The sequence below is a fragment of the Notolabrus celidotus genome, chromosome 12 (assembly GCF_009762535.1).
Source record: "Notolabrus celidotus isolate fNotCel1 chromosome 12, fNotCel1.pri, whole genome shotgun sequence".
Lineage (NCBI taxonomy): Eukaryota > Metazoa > Chordata > Actinopteri > Labriformes > Labridae > Notolabrus > Notolabrus celidotus.
Genome location: NC_048283.1, coordinates 6,372,357 through 6,397,563, shown reverse-complemented (window position 1 = coordinate 6,397,563; position 25,207 = coordinate 6,372,357). Strand labels below are relative to the sequence as shown.

The 25,207-nt window shown below is 41.1% G+C and overlaps 1 protein-coding gene across 1 annotated transcript; it reads right to left on the bottom strand.

The window, feature by feature from the left end:
- Window positions 1-421: 421 nt before the first annotated feature.
- Window positions 422-24,497, bottom strand: smg5 (SMG5 nonsense mediated mRNA decay factor). Its single transcript, XM_034697430.1, has 22 exons — window positions 24,109-24,497; window positions 21,993-22,091; window positions 19,695-19,818; window positions 18,072-18,228; window positions 16,340-16,429; window positions 16,021-16,110; window positions 14,578-14,656; window positions 14,359-14,484; window positions 12,945-13,013; window positions 12,251-12,477; window positions 11,910-12,047; window positions 10,616-11,536; window positions 8,761-8,930; window positions 8,597-8,672; window positions 7,993-8,168; window positions 4,934-5,092; window positions 4,641-4,700; window positions 4,304-4,463; window positions 3,803-3,893; window positions 3,561-3,635; window positions 3,328-3,466; window positions 422-1,839 (listed from the first exon to the last, which is right to left on the bottom strand). Exons 1-22 carry the CDS (start codon window positions 24,171-24,173, stop codon window positions 1,756-1,758), a joined length of 3,375 nt encoding a protein of 1,124 aa, XP_034553321.1. The 5' UTR covers window positions 24,174-24,497; the 3' UTR covers window positions 422-1,755.
- Between the last annotated feature and the right edge of the window lie 710 nt (window positions 24,498-25,207).

The window sequence follows — 25,207 nt, the reverse complement described above, 5'->3', positions numbered from 1 at the left end:
TCGATACACATCAACAATGTGTCTGACTATTCTTTCAAAGGGTTTCACACACATTAGTTCATGGATCGTCTTAAAGGCACATATCTTATTAGATAGAAGGACAGTTATGTGTCATAGAGGGTCCATGATCTAGTCCGTGTCAGCTAAGGTTCACTTCATGTGAGAGTTTGAGAGCAGCTGGTTTAAGGTTACACAAGAACAACACATGAATGCAAACACCGCTTAAAGGAAACTAGACACCTCCCAAGGGTTTGACATAAACACAGACAGGAAATTACAAGACTGGAGAACTATCAGGGCAACAGCGGTTTACGTTTCAATAAGTAACATAAATACAGATATATTAGTTTAAACAAAAGCCTAGCTGATGAAATCATGTTTTGCTTCTAGGAATGACAAAAAGATTAGCAGGAAGCAGAGATCATCTTAGTTTCTCTTTATTGTTCAATGCATGGCCACACACATATACTGGTTTTCTTTTGCACTGTGCATGATGGGACAGTCACTATGGAGATGAAGTGTAGATGGGGTACATTTAAGGAGTTTACAGGGGTCCAAACAAAACCCACCATCCTCTGGGAGAGTCAGCTGTCCTCCCCTCTCTTCTGAGCCTCACTGATGAGTAGCTACAACACGAGGCTAATAAGCTGCTACCTCCCTCCTTCTTCTAACAGGACACCTTGTTAAATAAATTCAGGATTATAAGTTTTTTTTTTTTAACTTTCAGAACTGGAGGACTTGTTAAGTGGATCAACACACAACAACAAACCCTTTTCCTTTCCCTTAAACATTCTTGCATATGTCATTCAGTTTCAGCTTACAAAAAAGCAAAATAAACATCATTTGGGTACAAAAATAAAATCCAAATTAAAACCTTGAACAGGGAAACACTTGTCGTGTTTTTTTTTCTTCTTCTTTTCTCATACAGAGATAGCACAATACATAAGTCACTGGTCACAAAAAGTACACCGCAAATAAAGAAAACCTAATGAAATCAAAATAAAAAAGCCACAGAGGAAAGAAACTGATCCTGAGGAAGAGTACTCGTCTTCCTCAACCTTTCCTGGAGGTTGTTGAGCTGCTGTGAGACGCCCTGGTTTGTTTTGTAAGGCGGGAAGCCTCAGGTGTCAGGTGGACAGAGTGGGTTTCCCTCTATCTGTAAGTTGTCGTCATACACCCTCGACTTCCTGAAAACACAGCCCTCGCACACTCACACACTCTAAACCCTGTTTCTTAAATACATACTGAGAGGAAAGGGGAGGAGGGAACAGAAACCTCAGCTCTAAATATCTAAATGGATTCATCTGAGCGTGAATGTGTTTATGTCTGTGTGCGGTTTCTCTCTCGACACGTAGGTACTCGTTTGCTAACATGTACAGTGTATTCCTGGTTAGATGTGAACCAGGGGCACTTAAAAACTTGTGTGGAGCGTTCCCTCACCGTTTCCGCACCCCGACCACTAGGGGTCACTCTTTATGTTTAGGATTGGGAGTGGGAGGTGGGGAGATCTGCTGTTTCTTATAGCGCCGTTGTTCGCTCTCATTTCTCTTTTCCTTTTTTTTTTACTCCATTGTTTTATCTTTTCCACTCCTCTACACTATAACTCCTTCCTTCGATTCAGCTTTCTTTTCAGTTGGTTTTTGCCTTTAGAGACGCAGATACACACAGAGCAAAAGAGTGGGAGAGAGAGAGAGGGAGCGAGTGTTGTGATCGATCAGCTGTTCGCAGCACTGACAGCTGCCCCCCGTTGAACTCTCAGCCAATCTCCTTCCACTGCCGGTAGAACTCCACGATGTTCTTCAGCTCCATGCCCGCCGAGCCTGCAGCCTGGATCGCCGTCTGGAAGGAGAGAAAAGAAAGACAGTAACTAAATGAGTTACATGCAAATCTTCTCTCATAAAAGAGTGTCAGTCACCCCCAATTCACACAGGATGCGCCGTGTTGCGTTACGGCTGCGCAGCGTGTTTGCTCCGTCCGGCGGCTTTGCCCTGCTACACAGGATGCATGGTTGGAACGTAGCTCCAGCTCAGAGCAGCCAGGATCAGCTGGGTCCAGCATAGAGACAACTACATACAAACAACAGGTCACAGAGCCTTTCTGTGGTTGAATTTCTGCTCATTTGGAGAGTATTAGGGATGCACCGATCCAATCCTGGTATCGGATATCTGCTAGATCGGACTCAGAAAGCTAGATCGGATATCGGTGACAAAGGGCCTATATATAGTGCTGATCCATACCGCAGATCTATTCTTCTCAGTTCTATGAGTTCTTCTTCTTCTACACACAAAGAAGTTTATGTCAGCTGTAGCCTACTGCAAAGAAGGAGGAAACCTTCTATTAATGGATTCAAAGTGTGAAAAAACGGACAGGTTATTGGATTTAATTGTTCCTGATCCTTTAAAATTAAGAATTTCCACCCTCTGGTTTAGCACTTGGAACCCAGGTACAGTTCACCATCAAGTCAGAAAAGCCTGAAGTTGCCAAAACATGATTCTATCCTCACATTAAGGAATAGAGATTGTTAAATCAATACCGGGATCGGATTGGCTAGTATCGATATCGGCAGATACCAATATCGATATTGGTATCGGGACCTAAAAAGTAGGATCGGTGCATCCCTAGAGAGTATTTCATTACTTTTGTGCTTTAATCATCACCGAGTATGCTGCAGAACTATAAAGTTTCGTTTCTGCAGGTTTAGATTAGTGTAATATGAATAATTCTGCCCTATTTTATTGTCCTATTACCTTCTGACACAGTTATCATCTTAAAGTCCTGTTGTAGTCGACCTGGGTCACTGATCTGTGGTTGTTTGTAGCTTATATCCATAATGAATGAGTATTTCTGATCTAAACGATCTTTAAACGGTCGGGAGTCTGTACATGATGTTTTATTTTGAAATTGGCGGATGTTGTATGCGATCCTCGTGCCTGACTTCCTGTCCAGGTTGGTCTTTTCTGTGCAGATTTATGCGTGCTGGGTGCGGGCTCTTTCAAAAAATAGACTCGAAACGTATCTCTGATGGAGCGGCGTGGGGGCACACTCCTGAGACAGAGCTGAGACGCACCGCGGCGCGCCCTGTGTACTCATGAGCATTGACTAGAAAGGGAAGGCACTGGCTGCGATGTGCGTGGTGCAGCCGTAACACAACGGTGCACATCCTGTGTAAATTGGGGGTTAGCAAAGTAAGAGAGCAGTGGTAAGCACAGTGTGGTGAAGATGATGAAGCAGAACCTGGAGTCCATCATGCTCTCTAGTCCTTAAAATGCAAGCTTCCTGACAGTCCCGCCTTATTCGTTAATGAATCAAACAAAGAGAGGGTCTGACCTTCATTGCTGCAGACTGAGTGCAAAGCTCCTCCACTTGGTGGCCTGTCAGAATGGTCACCATGCCGGCTGTGTCTTCATCTCCGTTGCTCTGGGAGACTGTCAGCTGACGGCAGCTGTCCACCATCTTGTACAAATGCCTACAGAGAGATAATCAAAACATGATGTCAAACTAATTGAATGAGTGAGTTAGAGAGAAGATCAGGGTCAGTGGAGAAGTGGAGGGAGGGTTACCAGGCTTCGATGTCCTGACGTTTCAGTTTATCTCGTTCAAAACTGCGACCGGACTCCTTCTGGCAGCGTATGTACCTGCAGGAGGAAGACAATGACCAAGTATTGAAGACATCTTCTAAATGAGGGCACTTTATGAGGCTTGTGATCAACATGCACAGTGAAATGAAAAACAAATTCACACCTCTCTGAAAAGGAGCGACATGAAGCTGCATCAGCTGTCGTACATGTAATAAAACACCCACCTGTTTCCTTTGCGAAATTCAGACTCAAGGAAGCGAATACCATCCCTTGCTCCGGCATTTTCCTTCTTCAACCTGTCAAGTCCATCAATCACTGCAACACACATTAAGTCCACATTAATTACCCGAACAAAGAGTCCTGTCAGCGCAGACCGACTCAGACCGCCAGACGAAATTTAAATTAGAAACCAGCCCTGCAGAGAAAAATACTCTACATTTATCATGACTGGACTCTCTATTCAGTAATATCATCTTCAACAGCAGCTCAGTACATTATCTAACTCAAGCATCTCAAAACAAGAGCTGTCACATCAACAGCGAGGAGTTTATTTCAATTAGTTGTGTCTGAAAATATCAAGGTATGAAAAATGTCTGTCACAAGTTCCATAATAAACACTTAGAATATGTGAAATCTACATCCTCCCTATTCAGAGGCTGAGCACAGCATCTACAGTGTTTGATATTCTTGTTTGCAGGCCCTACAGACTGAGGCAGCACACTGACCTGTCCGTGGGATGATGATGATGAAGCAGCCACTGCCGGCCAGTTGCCTGATGAGGTTCAGATGCTGACAGAGAGCAGCTGTGTCTGGCACCAGGTAGGGAGACATGGAGGACTGCGCCTTAGGCTGCTGAAGGCTGCCCTCTAGCTGTGACACCTCCAACTGCAGGGAAGAGACAGAGAAAGGGACATCAGTTAATAATGGGAGATTAATGCGAGATGTGTTTCTGTGGTCACAAATATAAAATTCACTTAAACAAAAATAAGAAAAGATGAATTTTCCTGTCAATGTTTTCTGTCTCTTAAAGACAAATGACTGGAAATAAAAGGCATGACCAACCTGCAGTCGTAGTTGAGCCATGTCCCTCATTAAGCGATTTCGACGAGCCTCCTCTTCAGCCTGGACGGGTCAAGATAAAACAAGAAGTTCACCATCAAAAGAGATCTCATGCAAATAACATTTTCATTCCAGCTCACTCATCTCAAGTTCTTCCATTCTGCACATTTATTTAGGTCAGCAGTTACACAACATCAACATTTCCACTGTCTGAACAGCACTCAGTGAAATTAATGAGACCGCATTGAATCCAGACCGCCTGCTGTTCATCCGGTCATTGTTCAGATGTCACTCACCATTCGGAACTGGGCCTTGGCCTGCTGCACCAGATTGTCCTGTTCGGACTGGCTGATGCTGGTGAAGATGCCCGCCTCTGGGTTGAAGTGCAGCACGTTGCCTTGGAGATTCGTCAGGAAGTGACCAAAACTGCGGATGCAACACACTCGCACCACACACTGGAGGAAAGAGGCAGAAGAAAAATGTCTCATGCTTTCATATTTTACACCTTATTTTACTCCTACACGAAGCCAACGGAGGAGAAGTCTGTATTTTCCTTAAAAACCTTTCACTGAATAAAAATCAGTTAAAGAGGGAATGAACAGACATACCCAAATAACTATGTGGCTGTTTTAAAGCTAGGGTTGGCAGTCTCGGTAAACCAGCATGAATTTGAATGTAGCTTTTCCTCATGACTCCGTCTAACCCCTCCCCTCCTCCCTCGGAGCTCCTCCAAAACGACGCCCCCCCCCCCCCCCCCGCTCACATGCACTAGCGCCGCTGATTCTCGACCATATGATCGTGACTGATTCAAAACCGGTCCTCACCAAAACATTATCATAGTGAAAGTTAAAAACACAAACAAACATGGCTGCTGTTAGTACTCACAACTAGCATGCTAGCATTATCCAGTTGTACCGGTGACACGATATCAGGAGAAAAGTTATAACACATATAATACTGTGACAGCTCTACTGTTTGTTAAACCTGTTCAGTGTAGATGTTCTTAATTCCTACAGTGTTGACGGTCAGTGAAGGCATCAGGAGAGGTGTGCGAGTGGGAGAGAGGAGAGGAGAAGTTCTTCATTCATTCAAACATTGATTGTTGCTTTGTTGGTTGGCGTGATCATGGCCGACAGTGACCGGTTATTAAAGATCAACGTGTTCATGAATCGGCTCGTCATCACTACAGCGTCCGGACGGACGCTACAATAAATATATATTTTCTGTAGGACTTACTGAATGTCATTAATTATTCTGCTTGTTGGTGAGAGCTTTTTAGACTCTGATCCGGACTACAGTCCTGAGCAAAGCACCTCATCAGGTCAGAGGGGACAGGCCCGAGGACGAGCGAGAGGGGCAGTAAATAGAGTCAGGGGAAGTAGAGGCAGGAGACGGGGACTCGGAGGAGTGCACGCCGGGGAAATGTACGCGCAGGAGGAGGGCAGAACGGCTGGACGGGATTTGATTGGTTTAAAATTTGGGGAGCCAAAACACGGTGATTGGTTAGTGTTTTCCCAGGTTTACTCTGGCTGTAGATAGCAGTTTTTTTTCACTCTTTTTTAGGAACACATCATGTATTGATTGCCATCAGGACATAAAGATCATTTTAACCAGTATGACAAAAAGTGTATCTAAATCTAATTACCAACCCCAGCTTTAATTGCTAAATATTACAAGTTAAATCGATTTGTGTGATTCAAAAGTTCTGTATGGATGACCTGACTCAGCCGTTGTCCAGACGAAACGTAAGAAATCTTTCAGCTTATTGTTTGGGTTTTATATATCGCGTAACATTGCTGTTTTGTTTCAGAACCGCAGTAGCTCGACATGCTTGCTATTGTTGTTGTTGATTTTGTCTAATCATTAAAAAAAACTTGTACAAACCCACTGAATGTGAAGCGCTCAACAGTATACGATACACAAGTTTGGAAATCAAATATTGCAGCTGCCTGCTCCACGTTAAAATAGGCAGCTCTTTGCCCTTCTTTTCACCATACCTACTTTATAAAATAATTATATATATATATACATAATATATATAAATGACACCCACTACCAGTCAAAAGTTTTGACACACCTTTTCAGTCAATGGTTTGTATTTATTTTAATTATTTTCAACATTGTAGATTAATACTGAAGACATCAAAACTATGAAATAATCTGGTTTTGCCATAATCTGGATTACAACAGTCGTCAAATAAGACTATCCATTGTGTACTAACCCTACCTCTGAACAACACAACTGATGGTCTCAAACACATTAAGAAGGCAAGTCATTCTACAAATGAACTCTTGATGAGGCTCATGTTCATTAGAAACCATTCCAGGAGACCACTTCATGAAGCAGACTTGAGGGAATACCAAGAGTGTGCAAAGCTGTCATGAAGGAAAAAGGGGGCTACTTTACAGAATCTAAAATATTAAAACATATTCTGCTTTGTTTAACACTTTTTTGTGAATTAAATAATTCCATATATGTTCTTTCATAGTTTTGATGCCTTCAGTATTAATGTACAGTGTTTCAAATAATTAAAATAAATACAAACCCTTGAATGAGAAGATGTGTCCAAACTTTTGACTGGTAGTTTATATATATAATTAAATATATTCAATATGTATATTCAAAATTGTGATGGTATTATGTAGTGATTAGAGCTTAAAGTTGAAGACATGCAGGATTAATGATAGTTTGGAGTTTTAATAATGATGCTGTTAAAAACCAGAGTGACCATCCCTGTCCCTCTCACTCAGCTGATAGAAAAGTATTTATAATTGAAGAGTGAAGGCAGAAACAGATAACAGAAAAGTTTATTCTTCCAATGAATATTTGTTTTGTTTTTCACTGTGATTAATCATAACTTGTGGTGATTAAATTGTATTTGTCCGATCTATAAAATGGAGAAATCACAATTCCTTGGTCCCTAAGATGATTGCGTCACACGATTTTTGTTTCATAGAGAAACAGCCTCAACAAAGAAATATTGAGTTCACTGTCATTACACAAGCGAAAGCAGCTTAAAAGATTAACCTAAAAGCAAAATAAAGGGGCTAATTTCATCAAATCTGCTTTTAGGTCTCTACAATAGTGGCACTATTGAGCCTCAACCTTTCTCTGTGCAGTGAGTGAAGCTAGAGGTTTGGATTCAGGGTATAGATTTTCCTTAAATCCAAGTAATAACTGTAGTATCTGGAAATGTAATATTTCAAAGAGTCATATTTTATGTTCCGTAGTTCAGCAATGATTTGCAGGTCATTTGCATGTTGTAGTTTCAGGTTTCATTTTTGCCTCAACAGAACTGTAGAAGCTCACTCCTGCCTGTTTGTTTTCAGTGTTTCAGTGTTTGCTGCTCCTTACCTCTTGTAAGGAACTGAGGGAGGGGTTGCGGCGGTTGAAATCCAGGCGGCGGTGAGCTACATTGAGAGCAGGCAGGTGTCGCAGGGCCAAATCCTCAGGCAGCAGCAGAGTCTGGACCAAGCCGGGCTGCTCACACTCATTTATGAGCTCTGTCACCTCCGTGTTCAGACCCAGCTCTGCAGAGCACAAATACATAAATACATTAATGGGCTGTAGAGTCAGAGTACAGTCATGACTGTGAAGGAATCACAAGGGAAGGGAAATATTCAGAGAGAGAACTGGGCTTCAGCGGAGTTTGGAGAGTGATGTGACGATATTAAAACATGATCAAGAATTAAGATCTTCTTACATGGAGAATTAATTACATGTTAGATAGATGACTCTGTATCATTACATTTACCTGTTATTCCTATATTCCTTTTAAAACTTATTTCACAAAGCTAGTATTAAAAATCAACATCCTGTTATGTTATTAGTCGGTATCCCTCTCGTGTCTGTAGAAGTCTTAATCAGTATCAGATTAGCTTCGGTAGGATTTGAAACAGAGAGAGACTGAGCTTTACACAAGTATAAATATTTCTGTCCTGCAGTCTCAGTAACTCACCAGCCTCCAGCATCTTGCTGCCATCTGGGAGCAGGTTGAGCAGCACGGACAGTCGGTTCCACAAGCTCTGAGAACTCTGCAGAGAGAAAAAGGTCTGAGTAACTAAACTCCTTAAGATGCAGACGGTTCCTCGATAAAAAGCAGGACACTTTGGTTTTCCTCACCTGTGCACACATGAGAATGATGTCTGTGTTTGTCCTCAGCCAATCAATGAAGACCTTCACCACCTGGATCAAGCCCTGATTGGTCAGGATCTCCAGCTTCTCTAGAAGGGTTTTCTCACTGTGCACAGACGGAGTACTGTGTTGGCTGCCTTCAGAGTCAGAGTCCATGTCTAGAGGAGCAGAAATAAAACAAAGAAAGAGAAGATCGGTTTCAACTAAGTTGTTCTTTGATTCCCAAATTAATTAAAAAAAAAGCTGAACAAGAAAACTTCCTCAATAAATAATCACATTTATTCAATTTTCTATATGTTAAATAGTCTTAATGTATAGCTTTATAATGTATTTAAGGCTCTGTGCTAGCCCCTCATTCTGCCAGGATCATGAGGCATGTAGAGTAAAACCTCTCAACAGCTGGACATGCTATACATTCAGATTTCCTTTTAAGGAAATGAAAGCTTCTGCTATGCACTGTTTACATTCAGCCGTGAGCCTTGAGAGTCATATATCACAGATTCTACACCAACACATGTGCTTTAATGGAACGCACACATTAGTACTTGGACTTGGTCCAGTGCCTGTACATGTCTACATGTAGGCCAGTATACGGGTCATTAATGTTTAAGGCGGGCATTTGAAGTAAATGATGTGTTCAAAGCATGTACACGTAGAGAAATAAGCAGAGTACTTGAGTTTGACAAATAATCTAATGAGACAATCAGTCACATGTAAACACCCAGGATTAAATACAGGTACCTCTCTCAAGGCTGCTGTCTGTCACCATTGTTGCTTGTATCTCTGCTCAACGTTCAACATCAGCCTTCACACTACACTGAACTTAAAGGATAGCTACTTTTTTTTTAGGGAAGTTGTGTGAGGTACTTATCAATAGTAAGGCTGACTTTAGTGTAAAAGCTACAGGGGACCCCCCTCAGCTTGGCTCCTTTGTTATGGAACTACCATGCAGAAGCTAGGCTGTAAACCCCTGCAGTCAGACTCAGTTCTACCACGTAATTTAGCTTATTTGATGAAACTTCAACCCAAACACTAATCACAGGTGTGAGGGTACGCTCTAATTAGAACTTTTCAGGTATCAAATTAAATACATGGTTAGTCAAGCCCTGTGATAGACTGGTGACAGGTACAGGGTGCACCCCACCCCATGCCTGCTGACAGCTGGGTTAGGCTCCAGACCTCCCACGACCTCCAACAGGCTAAGCTTTAAAGATGATGGATGGATGGTCATGGCTAGTTTTTCATTGATGAACTTAATGTTTAAAGTCGCTGTGGGCCTCCGACAATGTTATCTGCGCAGGGAGATCTCACATGCTGCACTGGTAGCTGTTTACGTCCCCCCTCTGCCAACCTGAATATGGTGTCCAACGTTCTCAACGCTGTCACAGCCAGACCACCAGAGTGCCTTCTTCCTGATCTCCGGGGACTTCAACCATTTATTTATTTTCTAAATAGCTTATTTTGTCTTCTGTTCATACTTTTGTTATCATTGTATTTGTATTTATATCTTATTAATTACTTTCTTCTATTAATATTATATTATATTCTTTCTTATTGTGTATAAGGGCAACTGTAATAACTGAATTTCCCCCCAGGATAAATAAAGTATTTCTGATTCTGATTCATTACATTGATTGTCATATAATACTTCCAAATCTCACCGATCTCCTGTCACATTTTGTCAATAATCAACCAAACACAGATAACTGATTTTACTCTATACATGTCAAACATGTCTAAGAAATTATCATGTCCGCCTGAATGTTTCAACTTCCCCGAGTGTTTCTTGAAACAGAGGAAATGACACAAAAAAGGCTAACTACATGTAGCATTGAGGCATTACCATTTTCATTGGTTCCGTTGGCAGTACCAGGGTTCAAGTCACAGGGCGAGTCACTGGGAGGAGGAGGCGTCTCTTGGGAGGGGGGAGCAGAGGAGTCAGTCGGGGTGGGGTTACCCGTGGAGGAGGACGCTTGGGGCCTCAGCAGCATGTTGCTGAAGGTTGGTGCCAGGCGGAAACAGCGCTTTGCCTGGAAGAGCTGCGAGGACATGGCCTGCAGGTTACTGCTGATGCTCGAGTCGCTGGGCATGAGCGGTCCGTTAGTGGTTGGGGGAGTATCGCCGTCCCTTTCCCCTCCGTCCTCCTTGGGTTGGTCTTCATCTTCGTCTTCCTCCTGATGCTCCTGCGCCTGACCCTCTGTGTTGTCTGAGTTTTCAGCATCCTCAATGTCTTCCAGGTCTGATCGGGACTCCTGGCTGTTCATGTCAGAGTCGGTTTCTACATCGAACGCCGTCCCTCCTTCCTCCTCCTCCTCTTCCTCTGAGCCACTCCCCCAGCTGCCCTCCTCAACAAGGGGGTCTCTTTTAGTCTGCTTCCTGACAGGTGGAGGATTGGGTGGGATTCCAGTGGTGCTGCCACCTGTTGAATCAGTGTGACCCCTCCTCTCGTCGTCCTCGTCCTCATCCTCTTCGCTCTCGAAGCCTTCGCTCAGGTCGCTCTCGTCCTCTCCTCGAGTGTCCTTGCGGGCACAGCGGCGTCGGCGGAGCCTCGACAGGCGGGTGTACTTCTTCTTCTGTCTCTGTTTGTCTTCTTCCATTTTGCGTTGTTCTTCCACACTGGTATGCTTTTTAACACCGACCCTTTCACAGCCATCTTCATCCTTCTCCTCCTCATCGTCTTCTTGCTCGAGGGAGCCGTTCTGCAGAGGCTTCTCCTCAGAGCGGTCTGTTGATGGAGCTGTCAGATCCTTCGTCTCCAGGTCATCTAGATAAAAGAAGACAATTTAACTCCAGTTTATGTTTTCATTAAACATATTTCAAACCACGCTGCTGTCAACTAAGTAAAAGAGCACATAGATTTAAAACCATTCTTGACGTGTAGAAATAAAAAGCAGCAGTTCTCCCAAAAGACTCTTATTTTTAAACCACAAAGAGCAGTTTCCACTTTAATCTCATAAGATGTTGCTGATGAGGATAAAATGGGATTTCCGCATTGATCGCTGTGTCAGATACTGGCTGGGAAATGTCCTGTATTGTGCTGACGTATGAGGATTTGTTTTCTTTTAAGTTTTGGACTAACTAGCAGTAAGCATATCTGTCCCGCTCAATATAAGGAGACGAGTGGTGTCCTCTCTTACCTGCAGCGTCGGTGTGAAGTGGAGGCACCTGGCTCTCCGCTTCCTCCAGTTCAGCCTGCAGCCGGATGTTGACGTGGTTCACCAGATGAGAGAACAGCGCCAGAGTGAAAGCTATGGACGCACTGTACTGCTTTGATCCTAGAAACAAACACAATACCACATTAGTCCAGCTCACTGCAGCTCTTAAAGAGAATCACATGCCTACACAAAAATGTATCCAAGTCAGGGTGGTGTCCTCTTCCTCTTTACTAATTGCTCAAATCCTCATTTAATCTAGACTCAATGCCGATGTGACTGAAAATCAGAATTTACAATGACATCAGAAATTTCACAACACTGACCTCCCCTCTTCAGGCTGTGCACCACCATCAGACACGTCACCACCATCTTGAAGACCAGTGTATCGGGCAGCACCGGACAGGAGTTGTCCGCGTGCTGCGGCTCGTCTTCTTCTTCGCTGGGGGAGTGGTGAGCGACGCCATGTGTCGGTGGCGGTAGGTAGAACAGCACCAGGTTGAAGTCCTCGAGCACCGACTGACAGAGTGATGTCAGCTCTGTCTCCATTAAACTACAAACAGAGAAGTGAAGTGAGAAGGAGACGCAGTGAGAACAAAGAGTGCACTTTAAAAAATAGGGATGTATTCGACTCTATCAATGAGTGATCAAAAGATAACACTGCGGCTGTTCATTGGACGAAGCAGGGTCGCTGGGTTTATTCATTTTGAATGATGAGTTTGTGTTTGTATCTGCTCACAGATCATTTTACTGCTAGTTAAAGCAGCACATTTGAAGCTTTTAACAGGCAGGTAACACAACCTATAAACACACACTATCTGCTGAAGACAGTTAACCTTTGTTCAGAGTTCACATAATTAAATATTTGACAGAGATAACACTGGTGCAGGTCAGAGGTGGAGCCTGATCAAACCCATAAAAGAGTCAAAGATTTAAAATTAATCAAGGCCGTCTTTGCTTGACCTGTCGGAGAACATGCAAGATGAAAGAGAGGAGAGGAGTGACACTGCAAGCGTTTACCTGTTCTTGGGCTGCAGCAGGCTCTGAAGGTACATGAAGCTGACCAGGAGACGCTTTATGTCTTTTGATCTGCAGCAAAAAGTGACAACAAAACAAGAAAATCATTAAGATCAAGATTTCATATTTGACCCTAAGCCTAAGTTTGGATAATGGATGTGATACATTATTTAGAATAATCCTTCCCAATTAAAAACAGACCCAACATTCCTCTTTTTACCTTCTTACTCCACCTCTTAAATGGATGCAGACAAATTTTTCAACCATAGTTTTTATTTCTGTAACTACAAACTTTTAATTTCTTTTAACAAACTGAGTTTTAATGACATTTCTTTTAAATTAATTTTATTTTCTTCCTTACTTGACCTTAGATTTTAAAATATTTCATGTTTTAATGCGTATGTTTGTTTAATGTCATATTTTAAATTTGATATTTTCTGACAAGGTATGGCGTTATGGAATTAACCTGATATTGGATCTATTAGATGTTGGGAAGAAGTTCTGCGATGAATCGACTGATTAAAGGGTTCATTTCGGTTAAGACAAGATCAGTTGTAATTCTGTGTCCGGCGGGGCAGTAAGACTGCAAGTTACGGACTTCAGAGCAGTGAAGGGGGCTGATTATTTAGAATAATCCCTCCTAATTTAAATAAATAATAAGACCCAACACTATTTACTATGTACGTTAAGTTATAAGTACAGAGAAAGAGAGAGAGTAGATCAAACATAACTGGCCGAATATTAAATTTAAATGTTTGAAGTGTTTGCTGTGTGTTTTTGTTGATTGTTACTGTTCTGGTTTTTGTTTTTAACTCTATAAAGCACTTTGAATTGCTCATTGTATGAATGGTGCTTTATAAATAAACCTACCTTGCCTTCATTTATGAGGTTTCAAAACTTCAAACACTGAACACATCATGGCTGGTATAAGTGTTGTGCATTTAAATCAGACAAAAAAAAAACTCAGGTTTTGTTCCAGGTGGCTCAGGATTATCTATCTTGATTACTTTGAGAAGGCAGAGTTTGCATTTTGTAACATTTTTAACCAAGCAAGCAAATTAAAATAATTATAAACAATAGAAACTATTAGTAATACCACTGAGAGTGTGACAGAGTGTCTGTGATCTAAGAAGGCTTCTGAGGAACTTGTGGATTTGTGTGTTTGTTATTCAGAAAATTGAATGAACACAAGAAGGACTTGGGCTGTATTTGTTTGCAGTTAATCAAGGTCCAAATTTTAAACAACATATAAACTCTATGATGTAAAATCTGAATCCATTCTCTGAAAAGTGGGAATGAAAATCTGGGACCAAGTGGATTTTACTCTGGAAGTAATTAATAGTGTGTTCTCGAGGGATTAAAACATTTGTTTGAATTGAATTGTGCACGTTTTCAGCTCCTCCTGAATCCTCCTCACCTTTGTCGAGACGGAGACAACTTCTTCATTTCCTGCTTTTTCACTTGGTGGTACATCTTGGCAGCTTTGTCAAACAAGCGCTTCAGGTTGCCATAGGCGCCTTCAAAGGGGGCGTCTGATTGGATACTAGAACAGATTGAAAACAAATTAGGACTCTGAATTTGCTGACTTGTATTCAAATATCTAACATCCTTAAAGATTGTATATAAAGACCCTTACCAGCGTAGGTAGTAGTAGGTTGCTTCAACATTGTAGAACTTGCTCCCTGCCAGTGTGCCCAGTTGGTTAAAAGGCATTCCTGCATACAGGTCGGAGAGGAAGTCGATGAATGACAAATTCATTTTCATTGTTGGAGTTGCTAAAAGGAGACTGAGAATTATGACCCAATGCTGTCTGCTTAATAAGAAAAGTAGTGTGTGTTCTTTAAATAACATGTAATATCTCATTTGCTTATTCTGAACAAAACCCATTCAAGTAACAATTACTATGGGAATATTAGATCATATCAGCGGGGTGTTCCTGGTTACTAGTCACTGCTTCAGCCAAGCAATGTTGTAACAAGTCACACGCACAAGTAAGAATGTATTATTCTCAGGAAGGGTGAGGGATTCTGACCAAACTGCTTTTTCCTGCTGTTTCAAGTCTTTATTCTGAGCTGAGCTACCTCCTTCTGGCTCCGCCCACATAAGTCATTACAACACAAATCATTACAATGATGAAATAACTCAAGCACAGAGATCACTAACTGACACAGAAACTTCTTCAGAAACTAGGTGGCTCTGCATCGCATGGACCAGAGTCTACAATTAGTTCAGTCTTCAAAAGGTCCCTGCTCAAGAGGGACTACTTTCAGAACACAGGAACTTTACTGTTGGAGCTATTTAATAGGGATGGGCATTTCAAGCCAAAATACTTCGCGATTATCAGAGGCATCTATTCAACGATTATTCGAATAATCCCCCCCAGGACGAGGTGCTGCTTGTAGCGGGCACTGACAGCGTCTGTCTCAATCTTTATGTCGATGTTTCTGTGACGCGGCATGGCGTGTTTACATTTTGCAGCCATGCTCAGTCTCTGGAAATACGTGTGTAGTAGTGTGACTGTCGCTAATGTTTTCTTCTTCTTTTGCTATTTAATGCAGTTAGCATTCTTCTTCTTCTGTTACTTAAAGTGGTTAGCAAACAGCTTTAAGACACTCTATAGCCACCGTCTGGCGGGAATACTGTATTACAACCAGGTATTGGTAAAAAGGATGAAAAATTGTACTTTTAAAATGATAAAATATTCAAAGTAACTCTTTGATTTTTACAAAGTGAACGCATATTTGAAAATCTTTGCTCATCCCTACTATTTAAGACTGATCAAGTGGTTAAAATTGTATTTCAGCTATCATTTTTAATCTAATCAGCAACAAAGCGCAGGCGTTATTGAGCATCAATGTCAAGTATGAAAACCAGCAGGATTACAAACAATGACATGTCGCCCTGTATGTCATTGTTGTTGTTGTTGTTGTTGTTTTTCAGTTGCAGCAAAATAAAGACATGTAAAGAACTGCAGTACTTTTTAATTTATGAGGTAACCCTTCCACTTCTTGAAAAGCAGTACCTGGGGTTCAAAGTTCCCTGCCCCCATGTTAGGATCTCTCACATTGCCTTCACTCACCTATGTGTGGCATGACAGACAGGGCTTGATGGTAAAACCTCTCCGCCAGCTGCTCAGCCTCCACTCCAGCAAGTTCGTTCTGATAGCGGGCTGCAGACGAAACAAACACGTATTTAAAATCAGACAATCACTTCCTCTGCTGATAGAGTAAATATAATCACTAGACCAAAAACATCACAAGTCAAACCTCAATATGAAATGTCTGATTAAAACATGCTATATTAAATTTCTCATGCTTCATTACACACATGCCGCCTCACACCTGTAAGATCTGCAGTTAGAGACGACATGAGGGTTTCATCTATTATTATGTTGTTACCTAAATCTCCCAGGTAGACCAGGCAGCGATGACAGGCCATCTGTGCCCACTCCATCTCCTTCGGGGTGGCTGACACCGGTTTCTTCCGACCTGAGGGGAACAATTACACAATGCTCTTCTCATTTCAAGGATTTAGCTCGTGCACTTGACCCAAAATGTCTCAGAGTTATGTAACGAGAGAACGAGCTCAAATTCCAGCAAAGAGACACTTTAAACACCAGAGATCTAAGTTAGAGAACACACCCTGATGTTTTTGCAGCTCTATTTCCCTGTTCTTGTGGTGTTTTTGTTTTAAGTGGTTAAGAAGACGCTGTGAAGAGGTTGTATTTCTCCAGTGGACACATTTTCAGTTACTCCAGGAAGACAGGGTGCTTCACAGATTTACTCCTGGTTTAAAGCCCAGTTCACTGTCTGATAGCATCTCTATTAGTCCATAAAATCCTGTAGACTGTCTGCAAAAAGGTTAATCTGGTGTCCCACAGAGCTCAAGCCAAGCCACTTTCAGGCAGAGGGTAAGTACAGGATCCACAGCACATCATACTTTGATGACCTTGCACCTGTCAATTTGTCTTTGCTGACAATAGACTCACTTGGCACTTCTCCACCTATTTGTCAGGGCTACGTAGTTCACAGGAACACTGAAATCCGATCAGACTGAATTTAGACAATGGACACTTCAACACCCTGAAGAATCACTCTGTTAATAAGGAGAGTGAACGTACAGCAGCAGAGCAGCAGCTGTAAGTGAGGTCAATCTGGGCTGTGGACTCAGAGTTCGTGAAGTTTTGTTACTGAATCAACAAGTTTCAAAACCCTCTAATACCTTACATAATGGGATTAATTCCCAACTCATTTAGTGTGTTTGGAAGGTCAAAGAGGGTAACCAAGAAGCTGTGGTCAGTGGAGTAAGGATGATTTCTCCAGTGAGTTGAGTGTGTTAAAAAGAAACAGAGATGAGACTTTACTGATTTGATTTTCACATCCCTGCTTTTCTTACACGGGACTTCCACTAGATCTGTGTCCGGTCCGTCTCCGATCCACTGCGGTCCGGCTCCATGCTCTCCCGTCCGTCAACACCCATTGGTTGCATTTTCAGAATGCAGCACGGAGCAGGAGCACCGGAAGCTGGAGTCACAAGACTGACTTTTTCCCACGGTAGTTACTGCATTAATGAATATCCGACCCCTCTCCTCATCCATGTTGTCTTTCTGGTCCTCTGAAAAGCTCTGACCTGTTGACTCCAGGCCTGGCTCCACTCATCATGACAGTTTGTTGTTGTAGTTAAGTGAAATACGATCTGCTGATAACAGAGTCTTTTATTCTGAAAACTAACCGGATGTTTTAATTCGTTTTGCTGCCTGACTTCCTGTCCCGCTCTATCTAAATCTGTTTTTGAATCCGGCAAAAATTGAAGTCTTGCGTATCTGATCCGGGGAGCTCTGTCCTGCCAGATCAGACACGCACCCGGAACTCAATGGAGCTGTGGATCTGGTGCCGTGACAGATCAGAGACGGACATGGATCTGGTGGAATTTGGCCGTTAGTGTGACTTTCAAGACATCTCCAGATAAAAAAGCCAAAGAATGATCTAGATATTTAAATATAATGATGACTGCAGACTAAGCAGACAGCTGTTTTCATGTCACTCATACATCAGACTAACATTTAGCAAGAGATTAGATTCCTTATAGAGATCAGATGTTGAATCTTATGTGTCTATGTGTTTTGCTCACCGATGAGTGGGTCTGTGACGTGGGTCCAGTCGATGCAGTCCTGCAGCTCCAGCTGATAATGCGACTGGATGTAGAGCAGCAAGTGCTGGTAGAAACCCACCCCGGCAATCAGGTGCGTGCGGTAGGCACACTCAAGAGCGCTGCGACTGTGAATGTGCTGCATGAGGGGAAGGAGAAAGAAGGGATGGAGAGACTTTAGAAATGCACCAAGAAAAACGAAGAACAAACATGACATGGAAGAGGACAGACATTGGAGATGTGCCACCCCGAGTAAAAATAAAGGCTCTTGCATGGAGTTTGGAAAATTGATGGTATTGTCAGTAGGACTTGCAATGACAGTTGAAAACAGTTTTGCCATCCAAGTATAAATATTTGTACTTTTGCTCCCTCAGACAAGAAGGAAACACCAGATACCAGAACAACAACACAAAGATAATAATTCACAATCCTGCTGAGCTGGTTGAATTTCCTGTGCTGCTGTTCAAAGATGTTTTCCTTCTTGTCTGCTTAAACCTGCATGAATGCAGAGTCTGGGTTTTCAAGGAAGACAAGACAGCACACCATCGTGAAGGAAACTCCCAACCTTAATATCTTCTGAGCGGACACGATATAAAAAAATTCACCCCCGTACAGTGTGTGCCGATAGAGAAATTAGCTTTTCAGACCTAAACTGTTTTTTAAACCAGGCTGTAAACATGTTTATTTCTGCTGTAAAGGTCGTCTTTTTTGAATTGGTGTGTATGTGGTTTCCTGTGTTTCTGCAGCCAAACTCAAGTGGACACTCAATGAAGTGCAGTTTATAACACCTCTGCATGGGCTTCATATTTTGAGACTGGAAGTTGCAGCTTGAGCAAAACGCATGATTATAACTATTGTGAAGAAAACTGAAGCCTTTTGAGTTCAGAAAAGTATTTGATGTGTATCACAGGTCGAGTTCTGCTTCATGCTTTTGACCTGAAACTTCTCAGAGGAGTTTTTAGCGACTATAAATCAGACTGAAATTATTCTCATGAGGCTACTAAAGCAAATGAGACCATTAGCATAAAAAATAATAATTTTTATAAAGTTGTGTCTGTCGGTCACTCTGCTGAGGAGTTGCTGAGGCTGTCAAAACCGCCTTTTTAACATTTTCTACAGCAAAGATTCTGCATGAGGGAAACATCTGAATGTTAAAGAAAGGAAACCAGATGAGACTATTATTACACATGTACAGATAAGATCAGCAACGATGTGAGACATTGGGTGCCGAAATCACAAATACAGGAAGTTCCTCACAGGGGCTTCTGAATCCGAGCTCATGTGTAGTGCAGTGTTTGTCAGGATCAAACTTTTAATATTTAAAGCAAGATTTAATGTGTCTCTCTTGTTGGTCCAATAGTAGAACTACATGACATTTTCAAGGGTTTGACTTCCTCTAGGACCACCCATGCATAACACATGACCTCTCTTGGTGCTCTATAAGGAGCGCTACAAGCCAGTGATCACAAAACAGAAAATGTCATTGCAGAAGTGACCTTTGTTAGAGCCAGGATGTCAGGCCAGCTAACAACAGACTGGGTTGGTTGGCCAACGAATGTTAAAGGATTGTTTTATTTCCACAGTTGTAGCCGGGTCATTATTTACCTTCTTGTTGGTCTTGATAACCTGGATGACCTCATAGTAAACCTTCCTCCAGAGAAGCTCCTCAGCCTTTCGGCCGTAGTCCACAGGGTGGAGAAACATCAGCTTCACACAGAGCTCCCTCAGCCTGAAGACAGACAGAGAGCAGAAACACAATCATCATCATTTCAGGAAAGAAGTAGTTGGGTCACCGGTTTGACAAGTGGACCAATGAGTCAACCGTAGTTTCACATGAACAAGAGGGAGGCGGACACAACAATGTCAACTATGAATATATTAAAAAATGACATGTTTAAAAGAACAATCATCTAAAACTCTACATCAGTGACAACAGAGGACTCGGCTTGTACAGGACAAACTCAAATAAATGTGTCTTCTGTCCTTCTGTGACTTACACAGGCTGTGTGAAATGATTCAGCAGTCAGAGATGTTCGCTGAAATACTGTGAAATCTCAGTCCCCACTCTTGTGTGCGTGAGGCCGAAGGCAAGATTATGTTAATACCGATAGGCAAGTACATGCAGTATTTGTCATTCTCCCCTCTTTGAAGAGATTCTTCACTGCTCGGCTCTGACATTCTCCAGAGCACAAGAGGATAATATCATTCTCACCATAACATGACCCTCATTTTGTACTGAGGGGCAAAATGATCACGTTTGCATTGAAGTAAAATTTACAACTGCAGCTCCCAAACTTAACTTTGTCATCTCTGGGAGCATGTAATGAGTGGATGGATGCATACAAACACTTGTGTTAAAGTATCTCATGATATATGCAGTGAAATCTTAGTACTTGTGCCACGCTCAGAGTCAGTTCAGGGGTGAGTATGCCTTTGATTGTGGTGTAAATTCATAATGGGGATGTCATGATCAGCTTTTTTGGCCCCCGATCCTGGACCGACTTTTTAATATTGAATATTTGCAGATACCGAGTCCTGATCCAATACTTGTGTTTGCCTTGATAATAGTTTAACAAGAGATAACAGAGTTGAGCTGCACTTTTTTTTTCCTGTAACAAAAATAAGTAATTAAAAAAATAACTAAAATATGTCTCATGTTTATTCCATTTAATTTAATCCAGCTAGCATTGTTGTAAAACTCATAATCTGTGTAACAAGCTCTGCTGTTTGAGACCATGAAACTGGTGTGCATGCATTACAGCACACTTAAATCCGAGGCTGCCCTGAATGCAACTCTCACGAGATAGTGCGTGATTCACAACGGCAGCATCCAGCTGTGTGAGACGGAGAACGTAAATATTGGGAGTGACAGCGAGATCGAGACACGCCCGGTTGCTTGCCACTAGCTACGGAGCGGCATGGCAGTATAGAGAAAGGCAGCTAATGCTAATGTAACAAACTGTCCTGTGTTTGGTTTATGTTTTAGCCTTTTTGAACCACAAGTCCCTGGAGAGCTACCGTAGGGTGCCTATAGCAGATGTGTTTTCTGTGCCATGTGAGTCCTACAGTAAAATGTAAATCATGGCTTGGGTTCTACGTCAATGTCCCTTTTTATCATTTTCTCATTATGTATACACAGTTAAGCAAACTAAGAACACTCCATAACCCTCGCGTCTTCAGCTACATGTTGTGTTCAGTGACAGCTGATGTAAGTGATCGGATGAGATGATCGGCTTGAATGCCGATCACCGATAAATAAAAAAAACCTCCAGATCAGCTCCGATCCGATAGTTGATCCCTAATTTATAACATCTGATAAAGGGTTATTATAATTATTTATTAATCTGAAAAGTAAAGTCTTAATTCATTCATCAAATAAGTGGTGAAAAATATATGAAAAAAATCCTTTATAATTCTAAGAAACGACGGTGAAAGTTTTGAACTATTCTAGACGTCAGCAGTACAAAACCCAAAGATGTACTTTTAAAATAAAACAGCAGCCACTGTGCAGCCCTGACTACATACAGAGCATGCCCAGACAATTATAGAAAATACTGGTTGACAAAACAGTTACAGGACAGGATGAGATACCATCTCTGTGTCTGAGTAGACATGCAGTCAAGCCTCTTTCCAAAATTTGCCTCATACTTCCTCTTCTCTTTTTAAACTTTCGGTTCATTAAATCCACTTTGAAAAGAACTGCAGTCATCTTCAGAATCTTTGAGACTCACACCAAGTGTCTCTGTTTATTTATCTTGCATTGCATTGTCATTTCTTACAGTTTTAAATCTAACTGGAGCACGATAGACTTTGGAAGCAGGATAGCAGCTCTGAAAAAGAAACACTGTGAGGTGTTACACTACGGTCTACTTTCACACACACTGCTGAGGCGTTCAGACGTACTTGTTGCGAAGGCTGATGTTCTCTGGCTTGAAGACCTCTCTGTAGGACGATTTACTGCCGATGATGACATCTAGCTTGTGCACAGACTCCACCACAGCCCTGAGTAGAAATGGAGAAACATTAGTATAATGACAATATGAACACTCTGACCTAAAGTGATGCTTCAAAACAGAGCTGAAATCAGTATGTCTGCTGGATCTCATGTTACAGTCAGTGTTTGTTTTGAGCATAGTTGGTGTGTGATAAACCATCCTTCTAATTACCAGGATACAAAAGTTTTACATTATATTTTGTATGAAAGCTTTTAAATTATAATACAAATTTTGAAATGAAATAAAATCAGATAACTGTCTTTAATGATTAAATTTGTATTATTTGTAAGGAGTACAAGAGTGTTCATCATTATTACACTGAACTATCCAGTCATTCTGATGATTACAAAGGAGGATATCTGAGGATCACTATCCAGACTGCTTAACAAACACAACATACTATCAATGATATGATTACATAATAACTGTTCACGCTTTGCATCAACCATGGGTCTCCACATTAGCACACACACACTACCAGACCAGTGTAGACAAATACCTCTCAGACCACTCCAGTATGTGGACTGAGTGATCAGATCTCAGCATGCGGGGATGTGTGTTTACATCTGTAGTTAACCTGTGAGTTGATCACCCAGATCCAAAGTTGATTCTAAATTTAAACAGGGAGTCTGTGTCTTGAAGTATTCAGAAACTCCTGGTTTCTCAACAACCTTTGTTGCTTTTATTAGATGCTGTTTTTGTTCCCACTTATTCACAGATTAATCTGCCTTAAAGAAGACTACAATACACGTGTGGTTTTCTGTTGAACTTAAGACTTACCTTTTTAATCTAGCTTTTAATGTGGAGTAATTTATTTTTAGCCCTGGACTGCATTATTATTTTAATCATTATTATTATTTTAATCATTGCTTTAATATTTATTTATCTTATTTATTTATTTATCTATTTATATCTTGTATTCATCTGATCTTGTTAACTCTACCTTATTTTTAACTTTTCTTTCCACTATTACTTACTTTATTAATTTGACTGTATTGATTTGATTTGATTTTTAAGTATTTCATCTAAAATCCTGCCTTTTGTAATTTTACCTTTGCTGTTGTTTTCTGTCTCTCTGTTATTCTGTTATTCTGTGAAACACTTTGGGCTGCATGTTTTTATGTATGAAAGGTGCTATATAAATAAAGTTGAGTTGAACCACCACCAATAAGAAAATGGTTCAGTTATTTCAAAGGTGTTGCTCTCATAATTAATAAAGCAACAATAAATGTATGCAAACTTCCTTATTGCATCTATCTCTGAATCCACTTTGCCTTGTAAAGATATAGTCCTTTTAACATAATGTAAAAAACTGCAATCAATATTTCTGTGACTCTGAGGACTGTCTATTTTATTACACTTATTTATATATGCACATGCACACACATATGGCATGTCTGGTGTATGTTTTGTCTTAGTAATTAATCTTATAATCTATATTTCATTAGGTTTTCTTTTTGAAGGCAATGTGTGACTACTTTGTGTTATGTGGATGTAATACTCGTCTGTGGATGCTATGTGTACAGAATTCTGTCCAAGACTTCATTTAAGCATCTTAATGTAAGTAAATCATTAATAAGCTAACTACAAATAATGTTATCATTTAATGACCTGCCTTTAAAAGGTATGTGATCCCTGTGATCATGCCTTGTAGTCATTCTTCCTAAAGACAACATGTTTTACTCTATGGTTTACTCTTAGTTTTGACTCATTCAGAACAGAGAAACCACATTTTCTGTTTCATTTCTCTCTGAAAGAGGCGGTAATTGGAAATGCAGCTTTGTTCATGATTTTATAAGACATCCCAACCTGCAGTCATTCAAACTCGGGTTGTATTATGTAATGAAACACTCCTGAGTCTGTGTAAATGTTGTGCTCTTGGTGTCGTGACAGGTTACAGAATCAAAGACGAGCTGCAGCGTTTCTTGTTAGCAAACATTGATTGGCTAAAGCTAAGTTAGCAAAGCACAACAACGTTCAATTAGCAGCTTGGCTAGCGACGCCAAACGGCCTCGAACACTTACCTGTAAAGCCGCTTTATGAGAAGGACTTTCGCCTCTGGCTCGCTGTCCTGCCCCGGTCCGCTCATATTAGCTCGAAGCCCCGGTTATTGATCACACTCTCAGCCTCCTCAACACTCAGATGTCAGGACTCCTCGGGTTTGTTCCCCCGGCAGTGCGCTAGCTGTATTAGCTGTGCCCCCTTTCTTTCCGAGTCTCTTTCGTTTCTTATGTCCTTTGGCAAGACCCCCTCTACCCATCCGTTCAGAAGTAAGGGTTGGAGGGGGTGCCCGGTTATGAATGCGATTCCTGGTCAGCTGTAACGCTCTAATATGCTTCTTGTGTTGTTCCCTGTTCCAGCCATTGCTACGAAGGCGGCCATTATTCCTATCAGGCAGAGACCGCCTGAAATATCGCGAGACTACAGAACGTACTCACAAGTGCTAATCAGGGTTGCCATGTAGTTCTACATATCCCCCATCTCTCTGCCTCTCAAAAATCTTTATTCATAAAAACAGGACTATGACATCTCCCCCCAAATTTGTTGTTTTTCTAAATTATTTCTAAATATACCTAAAATCATTGAGAATAATCAAAGGACCAAGAGCACTTAAAATAGAAGAATTCCCCACTGAACGGTAAAATTATTTCCTCTACTTACTCAACTTATTTTATTATTTATTTTCTATTTATGTATAATTTTCTCATTTACATTAAATTAACAACTGAAGCTGTTTCTGTGTCCTTAATTATTGTTTATGTATTTGTTTATGTTTATGTAAGGCAAACTCAAGACCTACCTTTTTAATCTTGCTTTTAACTGAGTTTTATTTTTATTCTTAATAGTTCTATTTATTTATTTACTTATTATCTATTTCCAATTTAGTCACTTTTATTTTACTTTATTTATTTATGCACTTATTTATTTATTTTAAGTCTAGCATCTTAAGTTATTTTAATGGTTTAATATTTTAGTCTTTTATTATCTTAGAAATGTATTTTACTTTGGTGATTTTAATTTCCTGTGTTGAGTTTTAACATCTTATTTTACCTCCAGTGTTTCCTCATTAAGATATCATGAGAGCGTTTCCTCAGTTCGTTCAGCAACTTCTTTTTTATTTTA